The following is a 21956-nucleotide window of genomic DNA, read 5'->3' as shown; positions in this document are numbered from 1 at the left end:
ATCGCTCCCCGGAGCTAAAGAACGGGGAGAGCCGTATGTAAACATGGCTTCCCCGTGCTTCACTGTGGCGGCTGCATCGATCGTGTCATCCCTTTTATAGGGAGACTCGATCGATGGCGTCAGACCTACAGCCACACCCCCCTACAGTTGTAAACACACACTAGGTGAAGCTTAACTCCTTCAGCGCCCCCTGTGGTTAACTCCCAAACGGCAACTGTCATTTTCACAATAAACAATGCAATTTAAATGCATTTTTTGCTGTGAAAATGACAATGGTCCCAAAAATGTGTCAAAATTGTCCGAAGTATCCGCCATAATGTCGCAGTCACGAAAAAAATCGCTGATCGCCGCCAATAGTAGTAAAAAAAAATAATAATAAAAATATCCCCTATTTTGTAAAGGCTATAAATTTTGCGCAAACCTGCTCTTCTCTTTTCCTGCTCTTCTCTTTTCCTGCTCTTCTCTTTTCCTGCTCTTCTCTTTTCCTGCTCTTCTCTTTTCCTGCTCTTTCCCTTTTCCTGCTCTTTCCCTTTTCCTGCTCTTCTCTTTTCCTGCTCTTTCCTTTTCCTGCTCTTTCCGTCTCTTTCCTTCTCTTCTCTTTCCGTCTCTTTCCTTCTCTTCTCTTTCCGTCTCTTTCCTTCTCTTCTCTTTCCGTCTCTTTCCTTCTCTTCTCTTTCCGTCTCTTTCCTTCTCTTCTCTTTCCGTCTCTTTCCTTCTCTTCTCTTTCCGTCTCTTTCCTTCTCTTCTCTTTCCGTCTCTTTCCTTCTCTTCTCTTTCCGTCTCTTTCCTTCTCTTCTCTTTCCGTCTCTTTCCTTCTCTTCTCTTTCCGTCTCTTTCCTTCTCTTCTCTTTCCGTCTCTTTCCTTCTCTTCTCTTTCCGTCTCTTTCCTTCTCTTCTCTTTCCGTCTCTTCTCTTCTCTTTCCTTCTCTTTCCGTCTCTTCTCTTCTCTTTCCGTCTCTTTCCTTCCTCTTCTCTTTCCGTCTCTTTCCTTCCTCTTCTCTTTCCGTCTCTTTCCTTCCTCTTCTCTTTCCGTCTCTTTCCTTCCTCTTCTCTTTCCGTCTCTTTCCTTCCTCTTCTCTTTCCGTCTCTTTCCTTCCTCTTCTCTTTCCGTCTCTTTCCTTCCTCTTCTCTTTCCTTCCTCTTCTCTTTCCGTCTCTTTCCTTCCTCTTCTCTTTCCGTCTCTTTCCATCTCTCCTGCTCTTCTCTTTCCATCTCTCCTGCTGTGGACAACCTGGAACAAGCATGCAGCAAAGGTCAAAGTGAAATCAAAACTGATGAATTTGCATGCTTGTTCCAGGTCATTGGCTCAGAGAAAAACTAAAGTTATTTAATTATCCTGACAGCCACACAACCAGCATTCTCAGAAGAAGGACGCCTCGAAATTTCAGCGCAGGTTTCCTTTAACAAATAGTCTACTAAGACCATGCATGAGGCGTTGTGTGGTTAGTGGGACTTCTAGTTATCCAGGAGCCCTGGGTTCTCATTCCGCTGTGACCTCTTTTTATCTAGTAACTCCTCCGCTTTATAATTTTGGGCTCTCCTCTGCTGGAGGTGAATCACGCATGCCGCCCCGTCTGATGTCAGTCAGCGAGTTGGCACAGATGGTCGCAGACAGCTTGTGTGCGCTGCTGTCATCTCATGTCGGCAATGCTGGTGCTGCAGACTCCACACAGGCTTGGCAGCGTGTATTGCGGGTAGATGCATCACTCAGATGTTTATTAAAACCTTGGACGAGTCTGTTTGCTTGGGCCGTGTTTCAGGTATATCCCTACACTGCACGCAGCTTAGGACGGAGACTGCAGGCAACGCTGCCTTGGAAACGTATGCAAATATTCCTCTTCAAAAACAAAAAATGACACCTCCGCTTAGTCGTATTTGGTATTCTAGGGAAGTCGCTGCCAAGGTGCCTCCGATGTTGGAGAAACCTACCAGCGTTGGCGTTTACAGGGTAGATGACATAAGGCAATGGGAACTGAGTGACACTCTCAAATGTGACTCCACCGAAGGAGGACCTCAACTTAGGCCCCTTTCACACTAGGGCGGTGGGGGTGTCGGCGGTAAAGCATCAATATTTTTAGCGGCGCTATTTGGCCGGTAGCGGGGTGCTTTTAACCTTCGCTAGTGGCTAAAAAAAGAAACCGTCGGCAAGGCGCCGCTACAGCGGCAGTTCGGCGGTGCTGCCCATTGATTTCAATGGGCAGGGGTGCTGTATTCGCCGCTCCTACAGCGCCTCAAAGATGCATTTAACAGGATGTTTTTTTAACATCCTGCCAGCGCATCGCTCCAGTGTGAAAGCCCTCGGGCTTACACACCGGAGTGAATGGAGCTGCTTTTTCAGGGCGCCATTTTTAGCGCTATAGCGTCTGTGTGAAAGGGGTCTTAAAGTGGAGCTCCATCCAAAAGGGGAAGCTCCACTTATCTGCCTCTCCCCCTCCACTACCACATTTGGCACATTTTGGGAGAGGGGAGAGTGGTTTTGACAGGTACCCACTCCCGGATCAGTTTACCGCGGCAAAACCAAGTTCAAGCTACCCATATTTTGTGAAAATGTCATTAAAAATTATTCCCAGACTAGTCCCCTTACATATAATGGAACCTCCACACTGTCCGGATTCCTTCCCCCCCCCCCCCCCCCTTCGGTGTCGCATTTGGTACCTTTCAGGGGGGAGCAGATATTTGCACCCACTTCTGGGCATAGATAGCCGCATTATCTGCGGGTATCTACGCCACGTCCGACACCCCTCCTCCCCCCGTCTTCTGGGAAAAACACAGGTCCCAGACAAAAGCAGGACCATTCAGATCGTGCAGCGCAACTCGCACATGCTCATTAAAGAACCAGGAAGCGAAGCCGCAAGGCTTCACTTCCTGATTCCCTTACCGAAGATGCAAATGGGAAGAAATTCTGCACACCTGCACTCCAAAAAAAGTTTTTGCCTTTATTCAAAAAATGGATTCAAAAATACAAGCCACAGCAGATCAGAAAGGACAGAAGAGTTGACGAGTTCTCTATCCAGCGATGTGGCACAAGAGACTCTGCCGTACAAGATTCTCCCTCCTGATTGGCTGAGACACACAGCGGGCACCGTTGGCTCTAGCTCTAGCTGCTGTCAAAGTCTGTGAGCGAATGAGGAGAGGGGGGCGGATAAATGTACACACAGAGCAACAGCCTGGCTCAGGTGCCCCCATAGCAAGCTGCTTGCTGTGGGGCAGGAGGGAGGGGCCAGGAGCGACCGGAGAAGAGGAGGATCAGGGTTGCTCTGTGCAAAACCATTACACAGAGCAGGTAAGAATAAAATGGTTGTTATTTAAAATAAATAAAAGAAGACTATTTAATTTCAGTTTTATGACTGCTTTTGACTATTGCTGTTTGTATGAGGGGGGAGGGGGGGGGGAGCTTGAAAAAGGTGTTCCTGGAGGATCTGCTTTTATTTACATGGGCCCCATGTACATCTCCTCGTCTGTCTCTCCCCCTCTCCTCGTCTGTCTCTCCCCCTCTCCTCGTCTGTCTCTCCCCCTCTCCTCGTCTGTCTCTCCCCCTCTCCTCGTCTGTCTCTCCCCCTCTCCTCGTCTGTCTCTCCCCCTCTCCTCGTCTGTCTCTCCCCCTCTCCTCGTCTGTCTCTCCCCCTCTCCTCGTCTGTCTCTCCCCCTCTCCTCGTCTGTCTCTTCCCCTCTCCTCGTCTGTCTCTCCCCCTCTCCTCGTCTGTCTCTCCCCCTCTCCTCGTCTGTCTCTCCCCCTCTCCTCGTCTGTCTCTCCCCCTCTCCTCGTCTGTCTCTCCCCCTCTCCTCGTCTGTCTCTCCCCCTCTCCTCGTCTGTCTCTCCCCCTCTCCTCGTCTGTCTCTCCCCCTCTCCTCGTCTGTCTCTTCCCCTCTCCTCGTCTGTCTCTTCCCCTCTCCTCGTCTGTCTCTTCCCCTCTCCTCGTCTGTCTCTTCCCCTCTCCTCGTCTGTCTCTTCCCCTCTCCTCGTCTGTCTCTTCCCCTCTCCCCGTCTGTCTCTTCCCCTCTCCCCGTCTGTCTCTCCCCCTCTCCCCGCTCTCATTGTGTCAGTGGCCCCTGTGCGTTTTTACGGAAGGTCACAGCAAGTCTGTAAAAACAGGAACCTGAACAAAGGAGACCTTCCTGAGGGTGCATAGAGGCCGAGTTGTGAACTCCCTGCACCGCAGAACATAGCGCCAGGCCGCACGCCAGCCTGCAACTGTGCCAGCTACTGGCATTGAGCCCCATGTACAATACATAGTGGAAAGTCTGACCAGTCAGATGTTTTTTTTACCTAAATGGCAAATGATGTCTGGAAAGCTGATTGACTGCTGGTATTATCACTTCTTTACATTCAGTACCTCCTGAGGTTTTCGAGTTTTATTAGTGCCAGTTTTTTACATTGTAGTCGGCCATTGATCTGCATTTAATCTCCTGACTTCCTGTTTGAGGTGACAACCGGCAATGAGTAGGCATGTTTAGACACAAGTCTGACCCTACCTGAGCTATCCCGCCATGAAAGCCGACAGCCAATCATAGGCGGTGAAGGAATTCGCACCCGTTATACCTATTTTTATGTCGTTTTTGAGCCACATGACCTTGTGTGACCGTGTCTTAGACGTTATTATCATCACCTTTTTCTCTATTGGCAAAATGCCAAAAACACAATTTTCAGTTGCCGAAAATTCAGTGAGTGCATTTCTAACCGAAATAAAATGCGGTCAAACTTGTAAAGTCAGATTTTTGTTTATCTTTATGCATTCAATGTATTAAGATAAAAAGCCTTCTGTGTGGAGCGGCCAACCTAATACATAGCCGAGCCACTGCCTCCCGCAATACCCTGGGAAAGGGCAGCAGCAGCAGTGGGGATGACTGGCCTCTGGGGATCCCCAGCTGGGTTTCACTTTGCTGGCTGCTCGGTCAATCCACCGTTCTCTTCCTGCTCATCCCTGCTTCTGCCGCTAATCGCGTTCCCTAATGCTGGTGGTCGCAAGCGGTGCTCTGTGTCCGGAGGGCCTATGAGACCCGACCCGCCTTCACCTTCCCAGCCAAGAGCCAGCAGCCTGCCCTGTAACGAGTCACCTGTCACTGACAAAAGCCCGGGCGCAATTTCTAATCGCTATGGCGCCTGGGATTTGTTGAGCCCTGAGTTAGCCAATCGGGAGAGAGAGAGGGGGGTGGGCCGAAATGCAGCGGTCATGTGACGCTGTACCCAAACAAAAATCCCCCCCCACAAATAGCTTTCTTTTGGTGGTATTTGTCCTCTGTGTTTTTTTTTGTTTGTTTGTTTTTTTGCGCTATAAGCAAAAGAAGCGACAATTTTGAAAAAAAATAACAATTTTTTACTGTTTTGCTATAATAGATATCCAAATAAATATCAATGGGGGATAATCAGTTTAAGGCCGATATGTTTTCTTCTACATATTTTTGGTAGGAAAAAATAAATAAGCGTAAAAGTTATAGTGTGTACAGATGGGGTATAGATTTGTGGCATTTTTATTATTATTATTTTTTTCACTAGTAATGGCAGTGATTTTTGCAGGACTGCAACATTGCGGCGGACAGATCGAACACTTTTGACACTTTTTTGGGACCAGTGACTTTTATACAGCGATCAGTGCTATAAAAATTCACTGATTACTGTATAAATTACACTGACAGGCAAGGGGTTAACACTAGGTGGCGATCAATGGGGTTAAGTGTTCCCTGGGAGGTGTTTCTAACTGTGGGGGGAGGGGACTGACTGGAGGAGGAGAGAGATCGCTGTTCCTGATCACTAGGAACAGACGATCTCTCTCTACTTCCCTGACAGAACGGGGATCTGTTTGTTTACATTGACAGATCCCCGTTCTGGCCCTCAGTGGAGCAATCGCGGGTGGCTGGTGGACATCACAGCCGCCGGTGGCACGCGTGCCCATTGTATCTATTGCACGAGCCCACATACAGCTGCGGCGATTCACGCAATAGAGCCTGCCGCCGGTGTTATATAACACCGGCGGCCACTCGGCACGTGGTTAAACATATGTAAGATACGCTACGCCGCTGTAACTTACTTGGCTTACTTGGCTTTGGTTTGAATCCTCAACGAATTTGCGACATAAGTTACGGCGGCGTAAGGGCGCGGAATTCAAATGGATCTAATGGGGGCGTGTTTTATGTTAATACGTCGTGACCCGACGTAAACAACGTTTTTTTGGAACAGCGCATGCGCCGTCCCTGGGGTATCCCAGTGCGCATGCTCGAAATTAAACCTGAACCCGCCAATGCTTACGACGGTGACGTCATTCTACGCAAATTCCTATTCGCAAACGACTTACGCAAACAACGTAAAAAATTCAAAATTGGACGCGGGAAGGACGGCCATACTTAACATTGAGTACGCCTCAGTATAGCAGCTTTAACTATACGCCGGAAAAAGCCGAATGCAAACGACGGAAAAAAAAGCGACGGGCCGACGTACGTTCGTTGATCGCCGTAAATAGCTCATTTGCATACTCGACGCGGAATTCGACGGCAACGCCATCTAGCGGCCGCCGAAAAATTGCATCTTGGATCCGACGGCGTACGAAGACGTACGCCTGTTGGATCTAGCCGAGGTGCCGTCGTATCTTGTTTTGAGGATTCTAAACAAAGATACGACGCGGGAATTTTGAAATTACGCCGGCGTATCAATAGATACGCCGGCGTAATTTCTTTGTGGATCTGCCCCTTTAAATTTGTATGCAATCAGGCAGGCCCTTGAACTACATAGTTAAAGGTAAATCTAAAGGAACGTGAATGAGAAAATTGTATACTGTATGGCCAGCTTAACTGATCTCTCACATCAGCCCCCCCATGCTGCGCATGCACAAGGTAAACAGACTTCTGGGAGGTTGTCCTGGGATGTGTACTAGGAGGCTGTAGGTGGGTAGAGGGCTTCATAATCATAATTCCTGCCTAGGCATGGAATGAGGAAGTATAGGGGTGTAGGAGTGGGCACCAGTGAAAAATGGTACCACCTCCCCCCCAATAATATAAAAAAAAAAACCTGCAAAGGTGTGTGGGAGAATATTTGAATGATACTTGGTGTTTATTCAGAGTGAAGGTCCGCTCCGACTCCATGTTTACATCCTCCGCACTCCCTCCCACACAATCTGCCATCTATTTGTCCCCCTCTGCTGGTAAATTAGTCATTAGATTTCCTGCTTGTGTAAAAATAATGCTCATGTTGTTACTAAGTCCGGTAAACCATTTCACGGCATGGAGAGCGGCAGAGGGGGACACGTAGCAGGCGGCTTGTGTGGGAGGGGGAGGGGTGCAGAGGATGGAGATGAGGACGTTCTGTAGTCCAGCGGGGGAGCATTGGACAGGACTGATGACTCCGTTAGAGATTTTAGTGCAGCAAATTCCGTGTATTGTCGGCTCAAGCAGGAAATTAGTAGCTCACTGGAATATTAGCGGAGCAACTGGTATTCCTCTGTACTTGTTTTAAAGGGATAACATTTTATTATTATATGGGATTTATATAGAGCCAACAGTATATATAGAGCCAACAGCACTTTACTATCTAAAAAGAGACCGTACGGTTAGGCCTTTCACATGGGACAGATCCGCCCTTGCTCAGCGGGGATCGCTCCGTTGATCCCCGCTGAGCCACCGGATGACACACTGTGCAGGGACCGCCCTGTCTTTTCTCCGCTCTCCCCTATGGGGGGATCGGATGAACACGGACCGTCTGTCCAGGTTCATCCGATCCGCAGACGGATAGAAAAATAGGGGTTTCCTTCATCAGAATCGGAGGATTGCGGAACCGGGTGAGATCGGATGTTCATCCGCTGACACCCGCAATCTCATAGGGACCAATGTATGTCTCTTTTTTTTTTTTTTTATCCGTACACGGTTGGATAAAAACGCGGACATACGGTCTGCCCGGGTGAATGAGCCCTTGCAATACAAGAGGGCCCTGCTCACAGGAGCTTACAATCTAATAGATATGGGGAGGTGTACGTGTGTTGTAGAGCGTTATTTTATCCAGAAATTGAGAAGCGAAACGCACATTTGCACGCGGTGGGTTGCGGTAATGTTGCGGTGTTCGTATTATGAATGGCACCACGGCCAGCCATATACATGAAGATTATAGGAGAATTCCACAATCTGCACTAGGAAGCTAGTATGTATTTTTGGGGGAGACCTCAAGGCAATTTTTAACCGTGTGTAGGGCCTAGCGGACCGGATTCCTGGCCGAGCGGACAGGTTTCCAGTGGACAAAAGTTTCTTAGCATGCTAAGAAACTTGTCTGCTGGAAAGCTGTCGGTTGGACATGTCCGATGGTTAGTATGATTTATGGGACATGTCCGCTGGTTATGACGTATAACCAGCAGCCCGAAATCCCGAGCATGCGTCAAATTGATTCGACGCATGCGTGGAAGCATTGAACTTCCGCGTCAGAGAACGTCGGTGTCGTATACGTCACCGCGTTCTCTGTCCGCAGGGATTTTGGTCTGATGGTGTGTACACACATCGGACCAAAACCTCCCAGCAGACATGTCCGATGAAAACGGTCCGCGGACCGTTTTCATCGGACATGTCTGGCCGTGTGTACAAGGCCTGACAGCTCGGCGGTTGTGCTGGGAGTGCAATCTCAGCACATAAACATTGACTGCCCAGTGATGCATATGTGCGGCATGTTGGCACACCATTTTTCCTCCATTCATATTGGTTGGGTGGTTGTAGGAGGGTGCCAGTCTATACTGGATTGCTTTCAAGCCTATATAACACTGCTACAATGTATTATACCGTAAAGCAGGGTATATAGACGGACCGAAAAATCTGCCTATTCAGCAAGAACTAGGCGCTTTCAGTCCATGTGTGCTGCCATATGCAGTGCTTGCAGCCATGGCATGACGGGGGAGATCCATGTATCGCACATCTCTCTCTCTCTCTCTTTTTTTTTTTTTTTTGGGGGGGATCTGCTGGTTAAAAAAAAAAAAAACAGAACATATATACCCCACGTAAGTCACACGCAGTCCATCAGTAGTGATATAATAGAAAGCTTTCTTGTTGCCCACTCACATGCATGCAGAATGTAAACAATGGAGGGGTTGCAGTTGGAGTGAAAAGAATAAAAAGCAACAATACAAAGCTTTTTTTTTTTTTCTCTCTATCAGGTTATGTAGGGCGCTGGATAACTTGACAGGTGACCTATTAACCCCTTCAGTAGCTTTTCCATTACTTTATGTTGATGCACATTTCAGGGCACCTTTTATTGATTTTTATTCATGTTGTTTTAATGGAATCTCCGAAGTAAGCCCGCCTCTTCCAATGCGTAACATAAATGCAGCTTTTCAGTGATTGCCTTTTATTTATTATTTTTTTAAGTATTTATTCTCCTATTACACCATTTTTCTTTTTCTTTTTAGTATGGACGAACGTAGAGCCGAGGTCTGTGGCGGTCTTTCCTTGGCACTCTCTGGTTCCTTTTTTAGCACCAAGTCAGCCTGACTCTTCCGTCCAGCCCAGCGAGGGTCAGCAGCCTGTCAGCCACCCAGGAGCAGCCAACCAAGGCAAAGGTAAGTCCCTTTTTTATACTGTGATGACCTAAATGTTATGTGAGCAGTTTGAATATTTAATGTTTCTTCTGTTCCTCAGAACCCCCTGAATCGGCATCTGTGGCACACGAGCCTGTGCCCGCTACAAGCAACGAGGATGAGCGTTGCGGGGTCCCTCATGCTGAAACAGCGCCATCCCTACCGAACGAGGAGCCTCCCAGAAAGCCACAGCACTTGGAGGGCCCCCTACAGGGACCTACAAGAGATCGCAGGGTGGACAGCGAGACGGAAAGTGACCACGATGATGCGTGAGTCGGATTACACTTTGTGTATTGTCTTTCTGTACTATGGAGGGCATTGGAGTGCAGAGTGAGGAGGGTTCCTTGCTAGCGCCACAGGTAATGTCAGCCCACTCCTGTCCTCCACACTGTGCACAGTGCTGACACTGCAGACTCGGGAGTTCTCAGCATGCTGACTGTGTCTTCTGCTTTGATTATGAGCAGCATTCGCAAATCCTTATATTTAGCAGTCAAAAACAAACTGTACTGAGCGTGATTTGCATCTAAACTGAACATGTTGCCTAGTCCTATCCTGAATTATTACTCTTTCCGTACAAAGAAAATACTCTGGCCCAGATTCACGTAGGGAGCGCGTATTTGTGAGCGGGCGTAACGTATCCTATTTACGCTACGCCTCCGCAACTTTGACAGGCAAGTGCAGTATTCACAAAGCAAAGTTGCGGCGTAGCGTAAATAGGCCGGCGTAAGCCCGCCTAATTCAAATGTGGAACATGTGGACGTGTTTTATGTTAATTTATTGTGACCCCACGTAAATGACGCTTTTTACGAACGGCGCATGCGCCGTCCGTGAAAGTATCCCAGTGCGCATGCTCCAAATTAACCCGCAAAAAGCCAATGCTTTCGACGTGAACGTAAATGACGCACAGCCCTATTCTCGAACGACTTACGCAAACGACGTAATCAACGGAAAATTCGACGCTGGCCCGACGTCCATACTTAACATTGGCTGCGCCTCATATAGCAGGGGTAACTTTACGCCGGAAAAAGCCTAACGTAAACGGCGTATCTGTACTGCGACGGCCGGGCGTACGTTCGTGAATAGGCGTATCTAGCTGATTTACATATTGTAGGCGTAAATCGGCGTACACGCCCCTTGCGGCCAGCGTAAATATGCAGTTAAGATACGACGGCGTAGGAGACTTACGCTGGTCGTATCTTTTTTTTTTATCATTCAAAGCTTTTATCGAAAATGAATGCTGTTTACACGCTGGTCGTATCTTAGACAAATTCTGGCGTATCTGATTTTTTGAATCAGGCGCCAAAATACGACGCCTCACACTCAGAGATATACGCCGTCGTATCTCCTACCTGAATCTGGGCCACTATGTGTCCCCAAAGTTCTCGGGGCTCGTTCACACCCTGTCCAGCTGCTTTGATCTGCATAGATCAATAGAAGTCCACGTAGAAAAGTATTGTTTTCTATATGCTCATGCTATAACACTGTGTGGGTGGGTTGCAGTGCATTGCTTAAGACCCCTTTCACACTGGCGGTGTTTTTCAGGTGCTTAAAAAAAAGCACCTGAAAGAGGCCTCATCTGCAATCCCAGTGTGAAAGCCCGAGTGCAGGCAGGGCGTCAAAACAAGTCCTGCAAGCAGCTTCTTTGCAGAGCTTTAGGATCGGTGAATACATCGCTCCTAAAGCGTCCCTTTCTATTGAAATGAATGGGAAGCACCTGCAAAGCGCCTTGACAGCGGCGCTTTGTGGGCGCTTTTAACCCTTTATTCGGCCACTGGGGGGGGGTTAAAAGCGCCCCGCTAGCACCCCGAAAGACGCCAGTAAAGCGCCACTAGTTTTAGTGGCGCTTTACCAAGGTTTTTCAGGCGTTGGCAGTGTGAAAGGGCTCTAAAAAAGAAGATTGCTGCATTCTTATGCAGTGCTCCACACCATGCTGCAGGTCACTACACTACCCTGCCCCCAGACTGATTGTTTTGCTGTCCAAAATGCTCTCTGTTGCACCGAATGTAGGCACTCTAATACAGGAAGGGTGTTACTGGCAGGATCATCGGATGAAAGCAGAGGAAAAAAAACCTGAAAGAATTAAACTAATGCAGCCACCACTTCTAATAATTTCAATCTGCGTCTCACGGGGACCGCCCTGTCATCCGCCGGCTCAGCGGGGATCAACGGAGCGATCTCCGCTGAGCAAGCGGAGGTTCACGGGGCGGATCATTACTGATCCACCCCGTGTCAAAGGGGCCTAAGGCCATCATCAGGCATGCTAGTCCCCAAGGTTATGCTACTCCCCAAGCTCTGGGGCAACCATATTAATAAGTAAGAATGGCGGTGTCTCTACAGATGGATACAACCTTTTTTGGATTCATTCCTATTTCATCACTGTACTTTTTTTTTCAGTTTCTTTTCTATTGGGCCTGCTGATATACCACTCCAATTGCATGCTGGGAAGCGCCGGACTCAGTCACTTAGTGCACTTCCAAAAGAAAGAGACTCGTCTTCTGAAAAGGATGGGCGCAGCCCAAACAAGGTATTCTGGGAAGTTCTATGAAAATTAAGTTATTGCTCAAACTTTGCATTACAGGGCACCAACTTCTTTTTTTAGATGGTTGTAATAAGAATAATCTTTATATATAATTTTATATTTGGGCTCAGTTCACTCCGGTGCGATGCGGGAACCAGCGAGGTTCCTGCATCACATCTGACTTGTAGGCAGTTTACACTGACATCTGTCAATTGCTGCGGGTGTCAATGTAAAAGTAACGATGCCCCCAAATCGGTTTGCAGATGGGAATCGGATTGCATGGGTCTGAACACCTATGTGATCCGATTCCAGTGCGGACCAAAAAAAGGGTCCTGCACCATTTTGGCCCGGCTGCTATGGAGTTTCAGCCATACAAGCTGGCTGATTTTGCATCTCGCAGACCTCCCATGTGATATGCACAGCAATGCAGTGTGAATCACATGCGATGTCTGGGATCGCACCACTGTGAACCCAGCCTAAATCTTTATTTAAAGCAGAAGTAAACCTATCCATAAAACGGTTTCATTTCCGGGACGTCCCGGAAATGTAACACTCCCATTGGTTGTGCTCTCAACCAAACTGTCAAACCATCCAATGGCTGGTGTCATAATTGATCACAAGTGCAGCCACATGGCAGTTTTAGATTAAACAGAGGCAAAGATCGCAGCTTCCTTGGCTGAAAACGATAGAGTTTACTTAAGTGGGAGTTTACTTTATATGGGAAGTTTAATGAATCGGTCTATAGTACATGGCTAGTTAGTAGGGAAAAAAAAGAATCTAGCATGGCTAATGCATTACTTATGATTATACCTGTAATCATTGGTGTAAAGCAGCAGCAGAAAATCAGCATGTGTCAAGTGAAAACCTAGATCAGGGGTAGGCAACCTGGAGCCCTCTAGCTGTTGCAGAACTACTAGTCTCATCATGCCTCTGGGAGTAATTGTAACTGCCATCCTTTCAATGCCTCATGGGTAATGTAACAGCTGGAGGGCCCCAGGTTGCCTACCCCTGACCTAGAGGATATTTCGGAGCAGCGTGTAAGAGCATTTCATTCTGAGTTTTCATTGTGCCACATGAGTCTGATGTTGGTTAAAAATATAACCTAACAGCTGTACAAGGCCAATACAGTTTGATCTTCTTGGGTGGGGGGGCGGGGGCAGAATAGATAGAAAGTACTAGATCTCTTTTCCACGCTTAACTTATTAATATTATTACTTGTATTCTGTATTTTCTCGACAGAGGGAAAAGGATCATATACGCCGTCCCATGAATGCCTTCATGATTTTTAGTAAACGTCACCGCGCCCTGGTGCACCAGCGCCATCCGAATCAGGACAATCGCACAGTCAGCAAGATCCTGGGCGAGTGGTGGTACGCCTTGGGGACCAAGGAAAAGCAAAAGTATCATGACTTGGCATTTCAGGTACTGGAGAGAAGATGGTTTATGAGGTTTACTGGGCTGATAAGACTAGTGAAGTGAACTTTTCCTTCATCAAAGCAAAAGGTTCATTTAGCTCTCCATTAACTCCCCAGCACAACATACACACATTTTCTTCGTCCCTGCATTTCTCAGGTTGTCTGTTTGGAACAGGGAAGAAAAAGGGGAGTGAGGGATCAAAGAAAGGTGGTTATATGCTGATGAAAAGGGGGGGGCTTGCATACTGAACTGTGGCAAGGCCATTGACATCAAAATAATTAACATATTCTTAAAGCGGTTGTAAACCCTCTGTGGGACTAGATTAAGGCTTACCTGTAGGTGTTTGCAATATCTTCTAAACCTACACGGTTTAGGAGATATTTGCCAAAAGGAATGCACCGTTGTCTACGGCGCATGCCCACTGAGAATGCCGGTTTTCTCAATGGAGCGGCGATACACAAAAGTAACCTTCCGGAGAGATGTCTGCGGCCGGAGGGGGAGACGAGGACGGCTTTGGGGGCTTGGATCTAAGGTAAGCAATTCCTAATGAGCTTGTATGCTAGTCATATTTTTGGGGGGTTTACAATCGCTTTAAGCTGTAAATAAACTTTAACTACATCCCCTTACTGACCTCTGTAGTTGCTGCCACTTTGGAGTAATTCATCCTCAAAGTTTGTAGTTTTACCTCATAGTATTTTCTTTTTTTTTACCTCTTCCCATAGTTTAGATATCCCCTACCTGCTAATGAGAGGAATAGTTTCCCATTGTTGATATCAGTGATGAGAATAGTACCCCTTTGATGTTGTCAGTAGTGGGAATGGTGCCCCATTGTTGGTGTCAGTTGGTGGAATAGTGCCCCAAGGGCCAGATAAAGGCAAGCAAAGGGCTGCAGTTTGGGGACCACTGCTTAAAAGTATTGTATACAGAATTGGTGTTCAGTAAACCTACATGCTCTGACCCAGGTTGCTTTGATTGGTTGCTGTGTTTTGAAATAATTTCTCTGATCACTTCCTGTGGAAGCCATTTTTGTATAACATTCAGACATCCTACAGAGAAGATTTTTTTTGTGATGGGACTAATAAAGTGTCATGGCTTTCTTCCATGTATCAGGTGAAAGAAGCGCACTTCAAGGCTCACCCTGATTGGAAGTGGTGTAATAAAGACCGCAAGAAGTCCAGTTCAGATGTGAAGCAGGTGATGCAGGGGCCCTGGGGGGTCCCCAAAGAGATGAGGGAGAGAAGTATGTCTGAGACCGGGACTGCAGCTGCAGCGGGAGGTAAGGAAAATCACAAGGCAGGGTCTTCTGTTTTCTATCTTTTACCAGTTCTAGTTATTTAGTAATGTTCCAATACAATATTCTTTGTATTATGTTTTGTGCCTGTTTTCGTTTTTTGTACATAAGAAATGGGCTTTGATCCTGTTACCTGCTGTTGTATAAGACTGTCTGCAAAGTAGATCTAAACACAATCACTGAAATCTAATGTAAGCTGTAACCTAATCAAGTTATTTCAAAAGTGGTTTAATCTTTTTAAATCGTCCGCTTTTCCTGAAATTAACCACTTAAGAGTTTTTGCGCTTCGGCACTGCGTCGATTTAACTGACAATTGCGCGGTCGTGCGACGTGGCTCCCAAACAAAATTGGCGTCCTTTTTTTCCCACAAATAGAGCTTTCTTTTGATTTCATGTGACTTAATAAAAACATTTTTTTTTTTTTATATCCAAATTGTGTTATATGGATTTGTGTAAATTGCACCCATGAAGTCCCATACCTCCCAAATTGTCTCTGTATACATATTTGAGGGATGGTGGTGCCATATGCTTTATGATAGTTGATCTTGGACTTGTCCACATGGTAATTTGATTAGGGATAAGTATAAAAATATGTGGACAAGTCCAAGATCAACTATCATAAAGCATATGGCACCACCATCCCTTAAATATGCATACAGAGACATTTTGGGAGGTACGGGACTTTTTGGGTGCATTTTATACAAATCCATATAAAACAATTTCGATATCAAAAAATATATATTTGTATTAAATCACATGAAAATTGATAAAAGCATTTCGTACAATACATCAGCATCCATCTATGTGAAAGGGACACTACTTTCAATATTATTTTGCCGTTTTCACGCTTTTAATTCTACATGTTTCGCCGTGAGGCTTCTTCAGGGATTATCAATTTTCTTTTTTTTTTTATATCTAAATTGTGTTGTATGGATTCGTATCAAATGCACCCATAAAGTCCCATACCTCCCAAAGTTTCTCTGTATAATTAGGGATAAGATTTACTTTAACAAATGCTTGGCAACTACTTCTGAATACTTCTATTATTGTAACACAAAGCTGTTCCCTTGATCTCGGTGGTGTTGCTAGGACACTCAATTTTCTTTTCTCTATCGTTCATTAAAGGACACAGCAGAACTTAGTCACGGAGTCCTATCTGTGACAAAGTTCATCTGTGTCCTTCGATGAACTCGGTGAGAAGGACTTTTACGTTGAGTACAAAAATCAAATTTTTTTTAAATCTCCCCTTTCGTCTCCACCTGTAGGTGATTTCTGGTATTGCCTTACATTTATGGTGTTGCTCAGGAGTAAGGGCTTATTCACAGGGATATGTGTATTTTTCTGAATGAAATGCAGGTTCTTGCTTGCAGAAGATCCTGCGTAAAATATTCACCTAAACTACATTCCCGCCTTCTATGTGCAGTAAGAGATCATGTTAAGGAGTAAGTGGCAGCATTTTTAGCCATGTTTGGAGACTGCCAATTCAGTTTTTCTTCTGTTGTCATTTGAGCAGGCTTACAAATGATTTGTCCTTATACTTTCCAAAGCACCTAATGAATTCTTTTGCTTTTCTCCAGGTCCCTCGGACATTGCTTCTTCTGGACTACTCCTGGAGTCTAAGCACGGGGCCCCCTCCTCTGTTCTGCCCTCAGAGCGCCTGGTTCCCACCTCCAGCACCTCTGCCCAGCTCCCTCGTCCACGGGCATTCTCCCATAGTGCTGTGCAGAGCATAGAGCACAGGGAGGACAGCCAGGCTCTGCAGGAGCTCAAACAGGTACATATACTCTCTTGCATAAACCTTGAGGGTCACAAACAGGCTCTACCTGCAAGGTAAAAACCATATACACTATATAGAATCTGACCATCACACTTAAAGGGGTTGTAAAGGTAAATGTTTTTTCACCTTAATGCATCCTATGCGTTAAGGTGAAAAAACATCCGACGGTACCGCCCCCCCCCCCCAACCCCCGTTTTACTTACCTGACCCCTCGAAAGTCCCGCGCGCATCCACGTGATCCTCTTCGGTTCCCAGCCTGGCCGTTGTTTGACTAGGCTGGACGGATTGATATCAGCGCAGCCATTGCCATTGGCTGGCGCTGCTGTCAATCACAGCGGATGATGCGGCACGCCGGGGCCGAGTGATATAGTCGGTGTCTATGCCCGCTGCTGTATCACGGGAGCGCGTTCGCAAAAGCTTTCCACCATGCGAGCTCGCCTGAAGGTGGAAAGCTTTTGCGAGGAGGAGCCGAGACAGCCACCGAGGGACCCCAGAAAACAGGGTTCGGGGCCACTCTGTGCAAAACGAGCTGCACAGTGGAGGTAAGTATAACATGTTTGTTTGCCTTTAGTGACCCTTTAAGAGTTGAATTTTTTTTCTAAAGCCATGGATATTAAAATAACATTGGCCCCCTTTACAGCGTTCTGTGCTTTTGGGAAGGCTTTCCACAAGATTAGAGTGTTTGTGGGAATTTGTGTGCATTCAGCCTAAAGAACGTGTGTCTGGACGTACAATTTGGAGGGAATCTGTTACATAGTTAGTCTGGTTGAAAAAAGACACAAGTCCATCATCCAGGTCAGACACTTTTGACACATTTTTGAGACCATTGACATTTACAGAGCGATCAGTGCTATCAATATGCACTGATTCAGTGGCGGCCCGTCCATAGGGGGGGGGGCATGTTATGGCCGGGCGGGTGCACACACTTTCTGTGCTAGTTCCGACGTCACTGGAAGTGAACACCACAAACCAAAAGCACTATTAAACATATTTTTTAATATTTAAAGCAAACTCCCCCATCCATCCGTGTCTTCATGCTTTTATTTTGCTGAGAATTCACTTTGAAAAACTCCCCCCCTCCCCCCTAGCATTTCTGGCTGCGACCATCTTGAGTAAGGGCAGATGATTCATGGTAGCATTTTCTTATTGAAATCCATCTGCCCTTAGTTTGACCAAGCAAGCAGGAGGGCGTCATTAGCTGCGAAAACCCCTCCTGAAGACTTCTGGGATGTATGACATCATTTGCCTAGGCATGGAAACCAGGGAGTTGTATACTAAAATGTATAAAACAAGTAAATATGATATACTTTCCTATTTATTAATAATGAGGGCATAAGGATTAAAAATAGTCAATGTTGGTTGAGAGAGTTTGTTGATTTTTTTTTTTTATATAGGGTGTTAATATTCTGTGTTTTTATATATTCAGCTATTGAATTTCGTTTTTGTATAGCTTGTGATCTGACGCTTTTCATATATTGTATTTCTTGGTTGCTGTACAGCTGCAAACTTGGAGGTTAAATTATTCATGTAAATAGGAGCAGAGCTGCAGGAAGATGAGCAGACCCGATGATGTCTGTTTATTGCTGATCATCGTAGAATCATGTGACTCCTAGCTCTGAATTTTGTGTTTCAGATTTTCGAATGGCATCTTTCCATATTCGTTTTTGGGACGTTCCCACTTTAAAGGTTCACATAGCTGTAGAAGTATTTATCTTTAGTGTTGCCTACTGAAACAGACACACGTGCCCCCATTATGCCCCTCTCTGTGGTGCTACTGACACGGTTCCTCCCCTTTTTTACCGTTTTGTAATCCTTGGTCTTAACTGAGACGGGCAGTAAAACGGGAAAAGGATTTCCTTCGATCTAAAAGCTTGAACTTGTTTCTAGAGTTAAATTAGCTGGAAGTATGTGAATTGTGAGGATGTATGGAGCAACCTTTTAAAGGAACACTAAAGGCAAACTTTTTTTTTATTTTTTTTTATTTCAAACATGTTATACTTGCCTCCACTGTGAAGCTCGCTTTGCACAGAGTGTCCCGAAACCCAGTCTTCTGTGGTCCCTCGGCGGCTGTCTCGACTCCTCGCAAAAGCTTTCCACCTTCATGCGAGCTCGCATGGTGGAAAGCTTTTGCGAGCGCGCTTCTGTGATACAGCGGCGGGCATAGCCGCCGACTGTATCACTCGGCCCTGCCCCCCCGGCGCGCCGCGTCATCCGCTGTGATTGACAGCAGCGCCAGCCAATGGCTGCGCTGCTATCAATCCTTCCAGCCTAGCCAATCAACGGCCAGGCTGGGAACCGAAGAGGATCACGTGGACGCGCGGGACTTTCGAGGGGTCAGGTAAGTAAAACGGGGGTTCGGGGGGGGGGGCGGTACCGTCAGATGTTTGGTGAAAAAACATTTACCTTTAAAGCGAACTTGCCTTTAAGAAAACAAGCTGTATATATTAATACACTTAGACCCCTTTCACACAGAAGCGTTTTTACAGCGTTTTAGCTTCAGAAATGGTGCTATTAAAACGCTCTCCATGCATCTCAATGGACCCTTTCACACTGAGTCCTGCAAGCAGCATCTTTGGAGCAGCTTTTGGGCACTGAAAAAAACGCTACAAAAACGCCCCTCTCCATTGAAATGAATTAAAAAACGCTGTAAAAACGCCTTACCCTTTCACACTGAGGCACTGCAAAAACGCCCTCAAACGTTAGGGTCTTAGCGGTGCTTTACCAGCACATTGGGATTGCAGATGAGGCTTCGCTCGAATAACGCTCGAAAGACGCCCCAGTGTGAAAGGTCTTGATTTTATATGCAATGTGTATTGTAAGAGCTCTGGATTCCCGAGCGGATGAGAATTATGGGTACAAAATCTATTTTTTTTTATATATATAAAAAGCTTTCTGTAGACGGGAATATCGCAAAGGGTCCCGGAAGAAGTCAGCAGAGTCCTGGAAAGATGAAAGCATCCCAGTGGTTCATGCAAAGCTTATATGATCACTTTTGCTAGTACTGTTAAAATTATTATTGTGAATCGATCTATTTTTGTGTTATATGTCTATAGATCAGTGTTGTATCTTTTTGGATACCCAGTTTAAACTACATATTTTTTTTTTTATGCATTTTTTTTTTTTTTTTTGTGCTCGTTTTTCCAGCCCTGATAAAAGGGGAGCTATGAGCCCCGCTACGTGTAAGATTTTTACCGTTTGTATTATGTCAGTCTATACTGGACTTATTATTCAATCATTGTTTCTAATATGCTAGACTTTTGCAGGGACCCTTTTGTAATACGCCTATTCACAGAGAGCTATCTTTTTAAGGTTTTATTCATTCTTCATTTCACAAGTTATTTTTATCCTTCTGTTCTTCAGCTCCCTGGTCTATTGACTTCAGGCTGAGTTAAAGCGGAGGTTCACCCAAAAAACAAGTATATAACATTACATTCAGTATACCTCAAACATGTACAGTATGCCATTTTTTTATTTTTTTGGGGGTGTACATACGGTATGATCGGTATTTTCCTCCCGGCTTCCGGGTACTCTCTCACGCGGGAGTGGGCGTTCCTGTGCAGTGCCGCAATGTCATCTGGGACTTCACCCATATGATTGACGTGCCTGAAAAAAAAACTCCCCCCGGGCGGATAAGGTGCGTCACGACTTTCCAAAAGTAGCCGAACCGCGAGTCGGCTCTATACGGCACCTGCGCACCGACTAGGAGCCGTGTAGAGCTGACTGCGCAGGTGCCGTATAGAGCCGACTCACGGTTCGGCTACTTTCGGAAAGTCGTGACGCGCTTTATCCGCCAGGGGGAGTTTTTCTCAGGCACGTCAATCATCTGGGCGAAGTCCCAGATGACATTGCGGCACTGCACAGGAACGCCCACTCCCGCGGGAGAGAGTACCCGGAAGCCGGGGAGGAAAATACCGATAGTACCGTATGTACACCCCCCCCCCCCCAAAAAAAAAAACTGCATACTGTACATGTTTGAGGTATACTGAATGTAATGTTAGATACTTGTTTTTTGGGTGAACCTCCGCTTTAATATGTAGTCTATATTGGGTGTCCTTCTGTGTAATATATAGTCAGTTTGGTTTCACGTATACAGTTAATAAGGCTGATCTAAAGCTGATGGGGGAAAAGCAGTAATTACCTGTCGTACCACCATTGCCACAGAATGTCTTTAAAAAGAAAATCTTGCTGAAAAATCTTCTGCATTTACTACATTAGGAATATCGGATGCCATTGCCCCTCTGTCACGCTTACCCCTAACACAGGTGGTAAAGAAAAGTCCTGGTATAGCTGGCTTCTGTGTTCTTCACCTATAGCAGCCACCCTTTCCCATAAAGCAAGTAGGCCTACCGGTTCCTCGGTTGCCCCCAGGACTTATACACCATGCTATAGTGCCTGGCTTCCACGCCACGGCAGGCGCGAACTAAGCAATGATGTAATCAAATCTAGCAGGGCCGAAAAAGGGGGGGAGCTTGATCACGTATTACCCAATCTATCAAGCATGAGACTGCAGGCTCGTCTGGCTTATATCAGGTTTGATCTCCACCCAGAGTCTGGCCACAATTAATCACCTTGCAGATGGCCAGACAGAGAAGGAGAATGCCACAGCCAAAACCAGGATGCTGGAACCAGCAGCTATGATGGAGCAGGAGCACACACGCCCCTGACACCCTCGCTGTGTGGTTTAATTTGCCATCCCTCTACATCACAAAGAGCACAATTGTGAAATAAGTAACTAAAGGACACAGTGAGGTGTCGGACATCTGACACGCAGAAGTGTGCTCGATGTTGAAGGGTCTTCAGCAACCTTATCTAAGACAATTGGGTGCAGTGGTACAAAAGGTAACCCATTTTTACTTTAGTTGGCTGGTTTAAGTTGGTTGTTTTTTTTGGCAATGTAAAGTACACGCTGCTAAATACTAAGGATGTATTTAGTTTTTGTCAGGAGTTGCCCTTTTAAAGCTGATGGGTAGTTCATCCACATTATTGGAGAAATGTTACAACTGTAGTGATTACTCACAGATGTGCTCAAGTCGTTCTCCGTATCCCAATCAGAAGGCAGCATTTGGTGGCCCAGAGCCTTCATCATTCCCAATGCCTGCACACAGCGAGAACGCCGCCTGTCCCACTTCAAGAGCCTGTCCGCCTCGTTCTGCATCCTACCGCTCGCAGCGCACAGCCAGCGAGGACATGACCAGTGACGAGGAGAGGATGGTCATCTGTGAGGAGGAAGGAGACGATGACGTTATTGGTGAGTGATCAGAACCAGTTACGCTGCTTATTACAGTAATGCCGCGTACACACAACCGTTTTTCGGGTTGTAAAAAATGAAATTTTTAATGGTCTAGAAAAAACAACGTTTTTTTTTTTTTTCAACCCGATTATTGTTAAACCGGCCTTGCCTACACACGATCATGAA

At 46.3% G+C, this 21956-nt stretch overlaps 1 protein-coding gene across 7 annotated transcripts in view; it reads left to right on the top strand.

Annotated features, from left to right (window-relative positions):
* The window catches only part of CIC (capicua transcriptional repressor), a 215061-nt gene that overhangs the window by 165861 nt on the left and 27244 nt on the right, over positions 1-21956 (top strand). For 6 of the 7 annotated variants that reach the window (XM_040327301.1, XM_040327305.1, XM_040327302.1 and 3 more), the window contains exons 3-9: positions 9372-9521; positions 9601-9808; positions 11934-12063; positions 13297-13479; positions 14584-14749; positions 16341-16537; positions 21560-21788. In XM_040327301.1, the coding sequence (XP_040183235.1) occupies positions 9372-9521; positions 9601-9808; positions 11934-12063; positions 13297-13479; positions 14584-14749; positions 16341-16537; positions 21560-21788 (1263 nt within the window). The remainder of the gene's footprint in view (positions 1-9371; positions 9522-9600; positions 9809-11933; positions 12064-13296; positions 13480-14583; positions 14750-16340; positions 16538-21559; positions 21789-21956) is intronic. The other variant, XM_040327304.1, reaches the window with a different exon arrangement.

The sequence above is a fragment of the Rana temporaria genome, chromosome 10 (genome assembly GCF_905171775.1).
Source record: "Rana temporaria chromosome 10, aRanTem1.1, whole genome shotgun sequence".
Taxonomy (NCBI): Eukaryota; Metazoa; Chordata; class Amphibia; order Anura; family Ranidae; genus Rana; species Rana temporaria.
This window is presented reverse-complemented; position numbering and strand designations above follow the sequence as displayed.